Below are 15,427 nucleotides of genomic sequence, written 5' to 3'. Positions count from 1 at the left end.
CTTGAATAACTGAAAAAGGTCTTTAACTTTTAACACCTGAAATTGCTATGCAGGTACATCCAGTACAGCAGTGTTTGGGCCCACATATCTGTCACTATAAGTCAGATCTTCTCTCAATGCTCAACAGTTCTACTTCAAAGATGAGTGTGGCTCCACCTAGAGGGAAAACAGCAGAGATTTCAAATGTGAGACAGAATGTGGTACATACAGTGGTCCACCATTGTCCAACACAATTTTCAAAGATCATATTTCAAAATATTGTCTGCTATATAATTGTGACAGCAGCGTTTTTAAATAAAGTGGGAAATAAAGAGAAGTAAGAGTTTATGTTTATGTAATTTCTTTTGGCATTTTAATTATTAAAAAAAAAAAAAGTATATAAATGTCACTGTGTAAACAAAAAAAAAGTGCCATCTCAGAACTAACTTCACGTTTCCTTTTTCATCTAACTGGTGTATTGCATATACTTTTTTTATCGTGAAAGACCTACTATAGATCCCTAACAAGTAAAGCTTTAGTCTTTTATTTATTGTAGAAAACATATAAAGTGTTAATGTGCTTGATATCAGACTCAATTGTGGATTGGACTGTGCATCATCTTACCTGGAATTTTAGGCGGTGCTCCTCTATCGCCATAACCTGTAGTTTATAAAACAGTCATATATGCTTAAAATATGGACTGAAATGTTTTTTTTTTTGTTTTTTTTAAACACGTTACTTTTCCATAACATACTCACCAAGCTCAGAGGGAATAACCAGCTTCCTCTTCTCACCCTCACACATCCTAAGAGGAAAGAAAAGGAATGGCACATGCTAAATGGGCTTTTTATAAAACGAGGCCGCAAAGATATGACAGGTAATCACATGGAGAAAGGGAATCGGACATCAAACTGGAGCTCATTTGCAGAGCACTAGGCCACAGCACCGACACATGCTAATATATTTAACACAGTTGCACACTGCCTCTTGAATCTTATCTGCTAATTCCTCTTTAGACTAACTATTAATTTCATGTCTTTAAATCCTAATACTGACTGAGAAATGATCTCAGAAGATCTGGAAATGCAGAAGTACTGCTGCTCACCCCAACAAACCCTGATCCCAGCCCTTGATGACCTGTCCCGTGCCAAGAGTGAAGGTGAAGGGCTGATTCCTCGGTATACTGCTGTCAAATTCTGTCCCATCCTCCAGTTTCCCCTGCACATAAAAAAAAAACAGTTAAAATAAGACATTTGGGGGGATGAATAACATTTGGGTCAGAGAAGTATGACACTTACAGTGTAGTGCATGTTCAACACGTCTCCCTTTCGGGACTTGATAGGACAGTTGTCCACTCTTTTCTTGATTCCGATCTGCAGCTTTTTCTTTTCAGCCCCCTGCACAAGTGCCATGGGGATGGACATCAGAGTGACAGCTAATAACAAATTCATCTTCATGTCTGTGGGGAAAAAAAGACGACAGAACTCACAAATGACAGAAATTAATCTTTGACCGCTACAATATACCGTAAGAGTGTTAATCTGTGTTCATGCGCAGGCTCGTTGTCGTTTAATAGATTCAGTAAATAGTTGCGTCAGAATCAGTAGCTGCTAGGCCTCTAATAGGCCTAAAGTAATCTATTAGGTGCATTTTAACTAGCAAAAGATAATCATACCAGTTTTTGTAGCGTGCTGGGTTTATTTTAGAGGAAGTTAATTGGATGACGGCTACAGTTTTCTGAGGATTTTTCTAGGATTTTTCGCAAACTGTATCGTGTTTTATAGATTTAGTCGCCTGTAAAGAGAGACGCCAGGGATAATTTTCTTTTTGCAGTCCTCTGAATGCTTAACTGATTAATTAAAAGATACATTACCTGTATAATATACTCGTCCGTCCCGAATCTCAGAATGAGTCTATCATTAGGAAGTGACGTAAGCGAACGTGGCTTCCTTTAAGCTTTACAAATTTCAGTACGTCAGATTATTTTAGAGGTTTAAGAAATAAAAAAAGAAAACTATATGTATTTTTAATGCATTGGATATTTACCTTAATACTATGCCGACAAACAAGAAGTGGCAATATTATAGGTAGCTTCGCGGAAATACTTGGCTGGTTAAACGGGACTTTTATTCTGTTTCCCGTTCAAATGAAGGAGATTGCACACACGGGGGCGCTATTTCCTCATGAATTACTTTCTTATTTGTTGCCATACAAGAGCTTAAACCCTTGTGATAAACTTTAAAAACACGTTAACAATGTTATTTTCTAAGAAGGAGCGTTTAAGAAGAAAAGCGTTTTAATGAAGATGAGGAATGAAAATAGTTAGGAAATCTTTTTTGTATATATATCTTATATATATATATATAGCTATTTTCCAACATGCTACATGTTCTTTGTACTGTACACTCTCAAAAAAAAAGGTACAAAAGCTGTCATTGTGGCGGTACCTTTTTAAAAGGTACACCTTTGTACCTAAAGAGTGCATTTTAGTCCCTCAAAGATACATATTGGTACCAAAAGTGTACATATTAGTACCTAAATGGTACATATTAGATTTGAAGGATACTGTCCCAGTGACAGCTTTTGTACCTTTTTTTCTGAGAGTGTATTGATCTGTCCACCTAAAACACAGTTTTGGTAAAAAATAAATAAATAAAAATAAATAAATAAAAAGATGAGAATGAATGAGGAAGGGAGGAAATTGCTGGATGACAGGATTTTGTTTGAATAAGAAATTAATGTATGAAATCCAAATTTTAATATAAGATGTGACCGTAGTTAATAGTTAATTTCTTTCTCTCTCTTTTTTTTTTTTTTTTTTGGTTAGTAGAAGTTCTGAATGGGCGGTAACTTAAAAATTTAGAAGCCAAATTGGCCGGTGGGTGAAAAAGTTAATTTCAAACCATGGTCTTATGTAAGCAAAGGAGATGTAGCTATTGTATAATGTAGGCCTACTGCAACATGCTATAAGTTATATATAAGTTATAAATATCTTTATGACAAAAGTGCTGAAAATATTTTGTATTCAATAGCAATAAGCTGTAAATAATTTGCCCTCAATGAAAATCAGATCTTTTTAGATTATTTTTGACCTAACTCGTTTATCACATTGATTTGAATAAGATAATCTTGTACCATATTGATATAAAATACAATGAAAATATATTCCATACTTTATCAACAACATGAAGTTAATTAAATACTACATTACATCAATGTTTCCCAGACTGCAGGGGGTTCGTGAGTTTAATGAAAAGCTATAAAGTATTAAATAATTAAAACAATTAAGATTAAAATAAATAATTTTAAATAAATCAAAACATTTCCTAAAAAAAGATGGTTTACCTGCATGTCATGTGATTTCCTAAAAAAGATTAATGTTTACCTGCATGTCATGTGACCATTATCAGATATCAGAGAACCATGAATTTAATTTAATTATTATTGACTTAATTTTATTATTGACCTAACTTATTAATAAAATTTTTTAGGGGGTATTTATTTCAAGTAAATATATTAAGCCAAAGAGATGCAGCCAACACAAAAGTTGGGGAATCCCTGCATTGCAATTATGAAATTATGTGAATTTGTAAATTTTTTATGTGTTTGAAAGACAAAAGCCTTCCAGAGACAGAAATACATGGTTAAATGACTCACTGAATGATTATTCAAACAATAATTCATGTGTTCGTCAGGAGCTGATTAGATATGCACTGTTGCGATGTTGAGAAAACACTTCTTAAAGGAGAACTCCGGCCAATTTTAACATTGAGCTCATTTTTTTGTAAATTTGGAGTGCTGTCAGTACAGAGAACAACGACAAAAATCTGTGTTGCCTACACCGTGTTATCCTCTTTTTAAAATTTGCACCCTGTTGACTTAAATGGGGCAAGTTTTAAACCATCACGCCTGTGAACTCCACAATCGACTACTGTGGACTTCGACCGAAAACAGGAAGTAAATACAGGTATGTGCGCTGGCTGAAATCACTTTTATTCATATCTTTCACATCTACTGCAGTCAGATTCACCGTGTTCACTCTGAAGGAATCACTCACATGGCTGGGCACTTGTAATGACACATCAAGGATGTTAAGAGGCTAAAAGCAGGTTTAAAACTTGCCCCATTGAAGTCAACAGGGTGCAAATTTTAAAAAGAGGATAACACGGTGTAGGCAACACCGATTTTTGTTGTTGTTCTCTGTACTGACAGCACTCCAAATTTACAAAAAAATTAGCTCAATGTTAAAATTGACCAGAGTTCTCCTTTAAAGTGAGATGATTTCTGTAAATCCAGTGGTCAAATGCTGTGTGTGTCTTAGTGTTCAGTGATAGTCACATGACTAATAGTGGCTGGTCTGTGTGTGCAATTCCAAAAACCTGGAAGATCTTCGGAACGTACACTCACCTAAAGGATTATTAGGAACACCTGTTCAATTTCTCATTAATGCAATTATCTAATCAACCAATCACATGGCAGTTGCTTCAATGCATTTAGGGGTGTGGTCCTGGTCAAGACAATCTCCTGAACTCCAAACTGAATGTCAGAATGGGAAAGAAAGGTGATTTAAGCAATTTTGAGCGTGGCATGGTTGTTGGTGCCAGACGGGCCGGTCTGAGTATTTCACAATCTGCTCAGTTACTGGGATTTTCACGCACAACCATTTCTAGGGTTTACAAAGAATGGTGTGAAAAGGGAAAAACATCCAGTATGCGGCAGTCCTGTGGGTGAAAATGCCTTGTTGATGCTAGAGGTCAGAGGAGAATGGGCCGACTGATTCAAACTGATAGAAGAGCAACTTTGACTGAAATAACCACTCGTTACAACCGAGGTATGCAGCAAAGCATTTGTGAAGCCACAACACGCACAACCTTGAGGCGGATGGGCTACAACAGCAGAAGACCCCACCGGGTACCACTCATCTCCACTACAAATAGAAAAAAGAGGCTACAATTTGCACGAGCTCACCAAAATTGGACAGTTGAAGACTGGAAAAATGTTGCCTGGTCTGATGAGTCTCGATTTCTGTTGAGACATTCAGATGGTAGAGTCAGAATTTGGCGTAAACAGAATGAGAACATGGATCCATCATGCCTTGTTACCACTGTGCAGGCTGGTGGTGGTGGTGTAATGGTGTGGGGGATGTTTTCTTGGCACACTTTAGGCCCCTTAGTGCCAATTGGGCATCGTTTAAATGCCACGGCCTACCTGAGCATTGTTTCTGACCATGTCCATCCCTTTATGACCACCATGTACCCATCCTCTGATGGCTACTTCCAGCAGGATAATGCACCATGTCACAAAGCTTAAATCATTTCAAATTGGTTTCTTGAACATGACAATGAGTTCACTGTACTAAAATGGCCCCCACAGTCACCAGATCTCAACCCAATAGAGCATCTTTGGGATGTGGTGGAACGGGAGCTTTGTGCCCTGGATGTGCATCCCACAAATCTCCATCAACTGCAAGATGCTATCCTATCAATATGGGCCAACATTTCTAAAGAATGCTTTCAGCACCTTGTTGAATCAATGCCACGTAGAATTAAGGCAGTTCTGAAGGCGAAAGGGGGTCAAACACAGTATTAGTATGGTGTTCCTAATAATCCTTTAGGTGAGTGTATATAAGCAGTAGTCTTTTATAGAAAATAAAATGTAAAATATAACAAAGTAGTAGAAATCAATGAATTATGAATAATTTACTACCATCATGGAAATAACATGTAATCATTAGAAAAGTGTATTGTCTGATTTTACATGTACAGTGATCAGTTACAACCAGCACTGCAAATATAATTGGGGCACACCACACATATGCAAAAAAAAATTTTGTTCTTATATATTTCGTATGTTCAATAAACATAGTTCACTACAGGCTTTGCAGGGTTAAAACTACAAGTGGCAGAAATCTTCTCAGGGAGTGTGGCACATATGCAATCTCCACCCTGAACGAAAGCATCATCATAATCACTTCATTCATCTCTGTCTGAAGGTTTCTCATTTCAATCCCATGAGTCACATGTGACTGTACTGTATGTGACCGCAATAAAAAAGATTTCCGTTGCTGTGGGTGACCAAAGGTGGGCAGACAGCCTTCTTCATTCTATCATTTGACTCTCTCTCTCCTGTGGCTTGTTTCAGTGATGGACTGAATGCAAATGAGTCATCTGCTCTCCCCAAAATTATCTTCTCTTTTCCCCCTCAACTGTCTCTTACTGCCCCGATAAATCACAACAGACTCAATCTATGGCCGCCGGGCGTGTTGCATTTGACCTTAAATGAATAAATTATTACAGGCTTCAGCAGATGTGCAGTAATCATGCTGTGCCTACCAAATGTCGCCATTACAGATTGTTGGTTAAAATTAATTGAAGACTTCACATTCCCTCGACAATGTGTTCATATCTTATTTGAGAATTGAATGCTGCTCTACATTGAGGACAGTGCTTGTTTGAGTGCTTGCATATGAAAGTTTGTACCCTAATGTAGCAGAACTCAAAGTGAAAAAGCAGAACTTCCCAGGTAAGTTTTTGTGTTATGTTCTCCTTATCGAACGCAACAGCGACTGCCCGCTTTTTCCAGTGGCCTTGGTTTTTTATTTTTCACCACAGCGATTTAAAAAATACATTTGTTCATGTCACGAACCAAACCATAAACGCATTGTGCGATGACTCACAATATGCAAACTTTGATTTGAAATTTAAATAGGCCTATAAAATTAAAAAGAAACCCAGAACCATACAAAAAAAAAAAAAAAAAAAAAAAACTTTTATGAGGGATTATTGCAATGAGTTTATTTGAAAATATTCAGTTATATACAAATATACAAGTAGTTTGAGAGTGTAGGAAGACTGGATTGTGGGAAGCGTATTCACTGTATTTATAAGGAAAATTATATAGGGCATATGTCAAGTGAATATTTAATTCCACATTTTTGGAGCTTGTGGTGAGTCAGTTTTGAAAGCTTTATACATTATTGTTTCTTTATGAAGAATATGAAAGGGATTTTTACTTTACCTTAACCTTACTGTTGCACTCTATTGCATTAGGCATTTATGTGTTTCTCTGCTTCTTTAGGCTTCAGTACCTAGAAAACTCATGAACATCATCACGACAATGCTGTTTTCCTAAACACGGTGAAAGCACGAGCTAGCAGAAAATGACCCTTTCAGCACAAACACATCTTTGCGAATGACTAATCAAGTTCTGGAGTCATGAGTGATGCATTTTAATGAAAGCAACCACATTAAATCCCATCTGGCAACTGAATGTGCTCTGTCTCTCTATATGGTGAAATAATGTAACAGTCCAGAACAAGAGTTATTTTTTTACTGGAGGGTATGAAGTGAAGTGTATTGAAGTGTTTTAGTAATTTGCTTTGTTCAATTTCCAAACTAATCAGAACTTGTAAAATGCCTTCAGCAAATGTAACTACGCACAGACTGTGTAAATATAATGCATACACAATTGAAAAGACGAGAAGCTTTGAGCAGACGTTCTTAGAGTCAGACTTGCTGTGCTATAGTGAGAAGGTAAATACAAGCAGAAATTGAGGAAGGTCAATGGTAGTTATTGTGAGTAATGGAGCTGTACAAGTCATTGATTAGACACAGGTGACGCAGGATCTGTAATATGGTTCACATTCCTGTCGCAGTGAACCAACATGGCCCAAAGCAGACCGTGACTAATCAGGTAAGAGTACCTCATGATAAAAGTGTAAAATCACATTGGCGGAGAGAGACTGAATTTACTGGGCTGGTGCAGGAAGCACACTGCCTTCTGTGCCCTTCGTGGTAATAAATGTGCTAATGATGTCCTCTTCAAAATCTTGAGAAATAATGCAGTCCACGGAGACACTGATCTGCTTCAGTGGCTCTGAAATACTCTTTTATGGCCAAAAGTATCTGCGGCTATCCTCAGTCTTTAAGCAATCCAGTGGTAATCACAAGGGATACACTTTAATAATCATTTTATTTTAAGTCACAATGTTATATGAAAAATAAAAAATAAATTGTAGGACGGGATTGGCGGCAGGTGATTGGAAAAGTTCGGCATTCGTCTCCAGAGGTAAGTCTGTTGTTTTCACTGGAAGATCCAGCTGATTAACAATTATGATGTCAAAAAAAGTAAATATATACATGGATGAATCGTTCACAATAAGATCTAAAACAACTAAATATGGGGGATTTAAGGGTGAATAGGGTGATGGGCGATGAACATGAACATTTTTGACTGGTCATACTTACTTCTATAGTGCTTTTTTTCTATAGCAGTTATACAGTTAACGTTTAAAGTTCTTAAAATTTAGAACTTACATTTTTTCCCTCTTACATTTTCCACAGACCCCCTAGAAGAGTGGTTCTCAATCAGGGGACCAGAGATTTTAACTTAATTTTGAGGGCCTCAAGATGACTTAAATTATTTAAAATAAGACAAAACAAACATTGAAGTGGTCATGAACTGAGAAATCAGATTTTCCTTGAGCTTTTGACATTGAAGAGGTCATCATACTTAGCATATCCTGTAAGGTTCAGAACTGGAAACTTCCTTGTTAGTCCAAGCTTTTGCAAGCCCAGCGAACAACTCGTTGTGGAATGTGTCTATAGATAGGTAAAAGACCACCTCTGCAGAAGAAAATCAACTCCTACTTCATCACTGCAACTTTGGCCACGCTCACTGACGGGTTTATAATAGTTTTAGAGGGAGCTAGGGCAAACAACAACACAACCCGTAGGAAAATTAACGATGGTTTAATATAAAACCAACATCCATGGTTACTTTAGTTTAACCATGGTAACCACAAATTAACCATGGTTTTGCTACACAAACCATAGTTTAACCATGGAATTTGTAAAACTGTGGTTATACAAATTGTAATCAATCCACCAAAAAAAACCCCAACATGGTTACTACACTATAATAAAACCATGGTTAAATTTTGTAAGAAAAACAAAACAAACAAAAAAACTCATGATAATGCAATAACATGTTTAGGATGAGGATTTTTCTATAAAGATATCGCCATGATGTAGTTACTATTGTACTAATTTTGAAATATAGTTTTGTTAAATCTAGGGCAAGTCATTTTAAGATAAAACAATAACACATGTTCATATTGTAACACTTTCATATTGTAACACTTTAACTTAATAAATGTATATTATGTACAAACAAATTACAATGAGGTGGTTGTTTTGCAACAAGGTGGAGACAGTTCTGATCACAACAGTAGACATGCTGATGAAAAAGTGACAGGTACAAGAACACACACACACACACACACACACACACTGTGAGAGACGGAGAGATATCAGGGAAAATGAAGAGAGTGAAAAGGAAAATTGAAGTGAAGGTGCAGTTAAAGAGAGAACTATTAATTATTTTGCATGGTCCCAGCCTAAGGATTTAAACCTTATTTATGTGATGGCCATACAAAAAATAAGGTTGTCCGTGGTTTCAGAATTTGTTGTGGGTGTATGGGATGGCCTGGATGAGATTTGAGGGTGAGATTTCCCGGCCTGAATTTTTGTCCCAGTCCGGCCCTGTACTACATGGTGGTTTTTCAGCCTGAATACATTCATTAGCTAACAAAATTTGAAATGCAAGTTATTTTTTATTATTGTATTAATATGATGTGAGGTCCAGTTACCAACCTGACTCTAAAACAGGTAGTAATGGCTACTTTTTACTTAAGTACATGTCAGAGGCATACTTCTTTACTTTAACTTGAGTAAAAAAAAAACTTAAGTACATGTCAGAGGCATACTTCTTTACTTTAACTTGAGTAAAAAAAAACGTAGTCCGTAATTCAACTTTTACCAGAGTCTTTTTTAAACATGAGTATCTGTACTTAGGATGTGTGTCTAGGATGTGTGAAGGATGGGTGTACTTTTGCCATCTCTTATCCTAATGCTAGGAAAGTGGTTATATATTTTCATCAATGTGAATGTCTCAGTAGAGCATAATTTGTTTGTTCACTGTGGATTCTTTGGTAAATCAGTTGCAATTTCGGCGCAGGCTTTGCAAACAGACTTTTACGATATGGACTCGACAGTATTGCCACAGCATCTAAGTAACTGGTCACAGATAAGGCATTAGAATTAACACAGTGATTTATGATATTTAATGATTCATGTACAGTCAGAGGTTCTTTGTCTATGTGTCAGTAAATAAACCTGTGACTAAACGGTCAACTTCACATTGTTTCTCTTAGTAAGATGAAAATAAAATGTTATTTAAACTGTGGTTAAATTATATATAGAAAGCAATCAAGGAACCCCCTTTACAATCAACTCGTCAAAACTTTTCATGATTAGTTAATCTTGAGAGCTGTAATAGTAAAAACGGGCTAAAGTTTTTGAGAAAGTTCCACATGTAATATTTATTTCAAATGCAAAGATGTTAGCCAATCACAGCAGTGGGCATTTACACTTGAAGTCTCACAGCAGACACAAGCCTTCAAACAGAGGGCTAAAATCAGTGTAGTAAAAATGCATTTTAGTTGCATATTGCATATTAACATTTTTTATTTGTAAAAATCATACTAACATTATAAGTGCACTCCAGGAAACATTATAAAACAATAAAACAATGCAGATCATGACCACTTTAAAATAAGCTAAAACAACTAAAAATCTAGATATTTCTTTGTATTTGGTTATTTTTATAACAAAAATATGTTTATATCTTTATGTATTTTTTCAGCTATACCAAGCTCTAAAATATTTTATTGGGGAGAATTTGTGAGTGGGGGAGCCATCACATTTGTTGTGAACATCGGGGAGGCCTTGAAGTCAAAAAGGTTGAAATCCACTGCTCTAGAACCACCTTTCTGCCCATAATGCAAACCCTAACCCTTTTAGTGACAGATCTGCATGTGGTGTATCCAGACTCATGTGACATAAATGTGAAAAAAGGTTCCTGAAATAAACTGTGAATCTGAAGCACAAGGACCTGCAGCGCAATCAAAGACCTTTTACCGAATCTCTGCCGATAACTCCCACTTGTCAGCTACGTATCTGGGGTGAGGCAGCATTAATTCATAAGGTATGACCTTTTCCAATCAGACTATCATTATATTCTCATCACAGTGAGAGCTTCTCTTTCATAAGACATAAACAAGGATTCAAAATTGGACTCAACTAGGCAAATTAAGCAAATGGCTGCATATTCAAGCCATACAAATGAAGCCAATTAGGCATTTGCATTCCACTGAGTCGAGGCAGCTTCTCTCTGCCCCTTGCCTTAACTCAACAGGGTAGCAATGTGCCCACAGACTAATCCAATGTTGCTGTCTTTCCACCAGCCCTGCGGCCCTCCGATCATGTAAATCAAGCACGTAATGATGACAAGGCACAAGTCCAAATGAACACGAGAAGTGGATGTGGTTTACAGATTCAGGCATGGGAGAGCAGGACCAAGAGTCGAGCCCTGGTCTCAAACAGCTTGTTCAACTCCCAGCGGTACAAGAGCTGCCTGCCCACCAGCACAGGGATGGATGAGTGGACTCGACTGCCAGCTGCCCCCGAGGATGAGAGGAAACAAACTGAATCTCACTCCAACCAAACGCAGACTTCCATAATCACCTTCCTCTCAGCGCAAGGGACAGACAGAAAGACCGAAGCTAGTCCAAAGAGCTGCGAGGCAGTGTCAGATCTTCAGCAGACAGATGGAAGCAGGTGAACAGCCGTTATCTCTCTGATGGATTTTGAAGAACTCCCAGAAAACCTAGAGGATCATGATGAAACAAGGAGGGTGCCTGAATACCCAGACCTACAGGCCTGCACTGAAATGAAGAAAAGAAAAAAGAAAAAAAAACTATCTAATGATGAGCTGTCTGTAGGCATTTCTAAGTTTGTCCTCTCCACGTTTTGGGAAATAAAAATAATTATATTTCAAGAGCTTCGTTTTGGAAGTCAATGTAACTCACTTACCAGCTTTTCTGCAAATCAGTTACTACTGGGTGAACGCTACGCAATCTAATTAAAATGCATAAGCCATGCTGACAACTTAGCAGCTTTTAGGTAAATCAGTTATGACTACAGGGTGACTGCCATGCCACCTATTTAATATTCATTAGCCACTCTGACAACTTGCCAGCTTTTGACTGTAAGCACTGCATTAAAACAAATATATTTAAAAAACTACTCAAAACGTGGCTTCAGATCTGGGTAAATATAAAAAATTTTCCTCTTGTGTTAACCCTTGTCTTCGACCCAGGTTTGTGACTTACCAACAACCACAAAAACAATTTACTAAGCTGTTAAATAACTTAAATAGGTAACACTTTGTTTGATGGTTCACAGACATTCTAGCATACTGTAAGCCCGTCTAAATCGGTCCAATGGCGGTTTCCGCGCGGCAAAGTAATTTAATTCCATTTAAGCTTCCAACTGACTCAATTTTATCACGACCTTGAATTTAGGTTAGAATGCCAATAGGGTATATGTCGAACGTCGCATGACGAAACCGGAAACCTGGTCTCATCGCATCCGCTTGTCATAGAAAGTGTTAACAGCCGTATGAACTGACGCCGATATCTATGGAATTTTAAGGTAATCAGCTAACCTACCTATCTCACTTTGTTATTGGCGTTTTATTCTATTTAAATATTTAAACGTTAGTGTGAAGATTTTTTTTTTTTTTTACTTTTAAATATCGATCTTCACATGCGAGGGACATTGGTTATGATCATCTTTGCTCGCTCCTTTTAAGTTATCTTGAGTAAAACAGTAAAACAATGCAAGAAGCACATACAAAAGACCTGAACCGGAAGCGATGCGTTCTGTTTTCCGGTTTCGTAATGCGACGTTCGACATATACCCTATTGTTTAATGGTCATTTATAAAATAGTTTAGCAGCACATTTGATTATTCTTTTCAACTCTTTACTTATATTTTACCTGTTCATATTAGGAAGCTATGCCGCTTTGAGGTCCTCACGCCTTCTGTTTAACGCATGTCTCACGATCACAAGCTTGTCAGTTTGGTCACTGAACAGAGGTAATTATATACTTGAGATGGTCGCATTCACGCTTACACAAACAAAGATACTTTAACGTAACGTTTACTTCAGGCAGAGGTATGGCAACTACTACAGATAAGTCAATCAACTTTACTTCTCTCATAAAAGCTTTGGATTGGCCATGCCATGGTTTCCCACATACACTTATCTAAAGGAACATTAAATTAAAACAGAGGTAAGACACACCCAAATTTAGGTTGGTCAAGCAGCATTTTTTGCTGTCCTAAACGGAAATTCACTTTTTGTCTTTGCAAACCAAGTTCACTTGAATTAGTGCCAAATATTAGTCGTCACTAATCTGACGCAGACTTGCGGTAACATACGAATCCTACGAATGTAACAATTTATTATGTCAGGTAAATGTATCATGCCAATTTCATAATCATTTCAAAGATAATCAATACAATAACATCAATATGCTCAGAGATAAAGAGTAAAAGATGTAGGCTAAACCTGACATTTAGAAAAATATATAATGCTGAAGTCTTTGAGGTCCTTCAACATTATGGGCTGATCTGAGTTATAGAATCGTCCTGAGCCTCTCGCTGCATTTCTTTATATAGATAGAAACTTCTTTCACGTGGAAACATTTGCTAACAATGGTACTTTGCATTCAGAGTTTACATCTTTTGGGCAGGATGCCATTTGACTGGAAGACACACCCTCCCCTGTGTGCAAGTTATCTCTAAACTCTTAAGAACTTTTTTACCTTTTGGTTTACTTCTTTGGGAATGAGACATTTGTACCAATGAGACATTTCAAATGATACCAAACATGTATAATACTGTATGATAATTATTCACATTAAACCATATAGATATTTGGGAGAATTTTGGTGAATTTTGGGGATCTCAGCATGAGAGAGAAGGAGTGGGGGAAGAGGGAAAGAGATGTATTCTGAGGTGATGCTAACTTCACAAGAGAGAGTTCAAATGTTAATATCCTTTGTTTTCTCAGAGAGTTGCCCTTTCCTCCAGTCTTACACTACTAATTATAAGTAACTTCACAACTACGTTAACTTATACCAACCCAAAGCCTATAACACCCAACCGTAACCCAACAGTCTACTACTGTCTACTTACTCTAATGAGAGTTAGTTCACATGATGTTACAAAGTTACTTATAATTAGTAGAATGTCCAAAGTGGACCAGCAAAATAAAGTGTAAACCTTAAATATAACCATGAGGAACACTGGTTGCATTCTTCAAATTTCCAGCAGAAAATATGTCATCTGTGTGTTGTTTGCCTACTGTATGAATACAGAGATATACAGGAAAGTATGTACATTCAGATGATTTTAAAAGGGCTTTTTGGACAGTAGCATTGCAGGACTACTTTGGAATCGACTGTGGCTTCATTGAGACTCATTGATTTATGCAAGAGGGATGTGCAGGATAACCCCAAAGGCAAGGAGAAAAGGCCAGAATTACAGAGCTTATGAATATTTGGTGACACTGTGGTATTACAGAGTGGCAGGACCAGACTGTGAATATTCATATCTAATTCATCACTGTACCTACAGCCAGGTGTAGACAAGGGTTCCAATACTTTCCTTGAATACATGATAACAGAGCTCTAACAGCCTGAAGGTACGTGGAATAATACGGCGGCCTTTCAGGGTTATAGTGATAAAAGACTAGTGGAAAAGGCGAGAGAGAAAGAGAGAAACAGTCAAGTCGAGAGAGTGTGAAGGAATGAGAGGGTAAAAAAAGAGATGAAAGCTGGGCGATGCAAATAGGATTGTGGGATCGACAGGCACTGGCAAGGAACATTGATTTGTACATCTGCTGATAAGACTGCCAAAGTGTCTGAATAACTGCGAGATGACAAGCTAAACTCTCTGATCCTGCTGAGGAGCTAATAAAGGCTTAATCTACTGTGTTTTAACAAGGACGTATGCCACATTCACACCTACATTTGGGTCATTGTGTTACGTCCAAATTAACAAACAGTTCTAAAATTAGATTTTATTTAATGCTTCTGAGTCATTCTCCCTCTAATTAAACACACCCGCTGTCATCGTATTTATGAGATACATCAGATACGAGACTGACCAACATAAACAAACCCTGCAGAGTTTCATCCACATATATCAATCCATCAGCTGAGCAAATCAACTCACCCCACACTTGCTGCCAGAATAGAACGAGCATATGGATGCACAGGGGAGCTTCATCCATCACTTCTACATTATCCCACAATCCTATATTCCGTTTTGCCACAAGCGCACCAATACGGAGCCATCAGTCAGCAGTATCATTGGCAGGCTGACTATCCCCAATCATAAGACTCTAAGAAGCTAATGAACTTAATTATTCACATGATGGATCTTATATTATTCCATCTCTTCCATTATACAGATGGTTTCTCCCAGCCACATGTAGCAGGCAGACGGACGATCAATAAGCAGAGTTTATTGGAGGC

The 15,427-nt window shown here is 37.4% G+C and overlaps 1 protein-coding gene across 1 annotated transcript; it reads right to left on the bottom strand.

Moving 5' to 3' along the window:
• Window position 1: 1 nt before the first annotated feature.
• fkbp2 (FKBP prolyl isomerase 2) lies at window positions 2–1,935 on the bottom strand. Its single transcript, XM_079846621.1, has 6 exons — window positions 1,853–1,935; window positions 1,278–1,438; window positions 1,085–1,197; window positions 738–784; window positions 604–639; window positions 2–156 (listed from the first exon to the last, which is right to left on the bottom strand). The coding sequence occupies exons 2-6, from the start codon at window positions 1,434–1,436 to the stop codon at window positions 95–97; spliced, it is 417 nt and encodes a 138-aa protein (XP_079702747.1). The 5' UTR covers window positions 1,437–1,438; window positions 1,853–1,935; the 3' UTR covers window positions 2–94.
• Window positions 1,936–15,427: the final 13,492 nt, after the last annotated feature.

Source organism: Squalius cephalus, assembly GCF_949319135.1.
Source record: "Squalius cephalus genome assembly, chromosome: 17".
NCBI classification, from domain to species: domain Eukaryota; kingdom Metazoa; phylum Chordata; class Actinopteri; order Cypriniformes; family Leuciscidae; genus Squalius; species Squalius cephalus.
This window is presented reverse-complemented; position numbering and strand designations above follow the sequence as displayed.

Coding starts and splice junctions, on each gene's coding strand:
- fkbp2 (XM_079846621.1), bottom strand. CDS start 1,436: ATGAAGATGAATTTGTTATTAGCTGTCACTCTGATGTCCATCCCCATG. Junction 785..1,084: donor TGGGATCAGGGTTTGTTGGG/GTGAGCAGCAGT, acceptor CTTTCCTCTTAG/GATGTGTGAGGGTGAGAAGA. Junction 157..603: donor AGCACCGCCTAAAATTCCAG/GTAAGATGATGC, acceptor TTTTCCCTCTAG/GTGGAGCCACACTCATCTTT.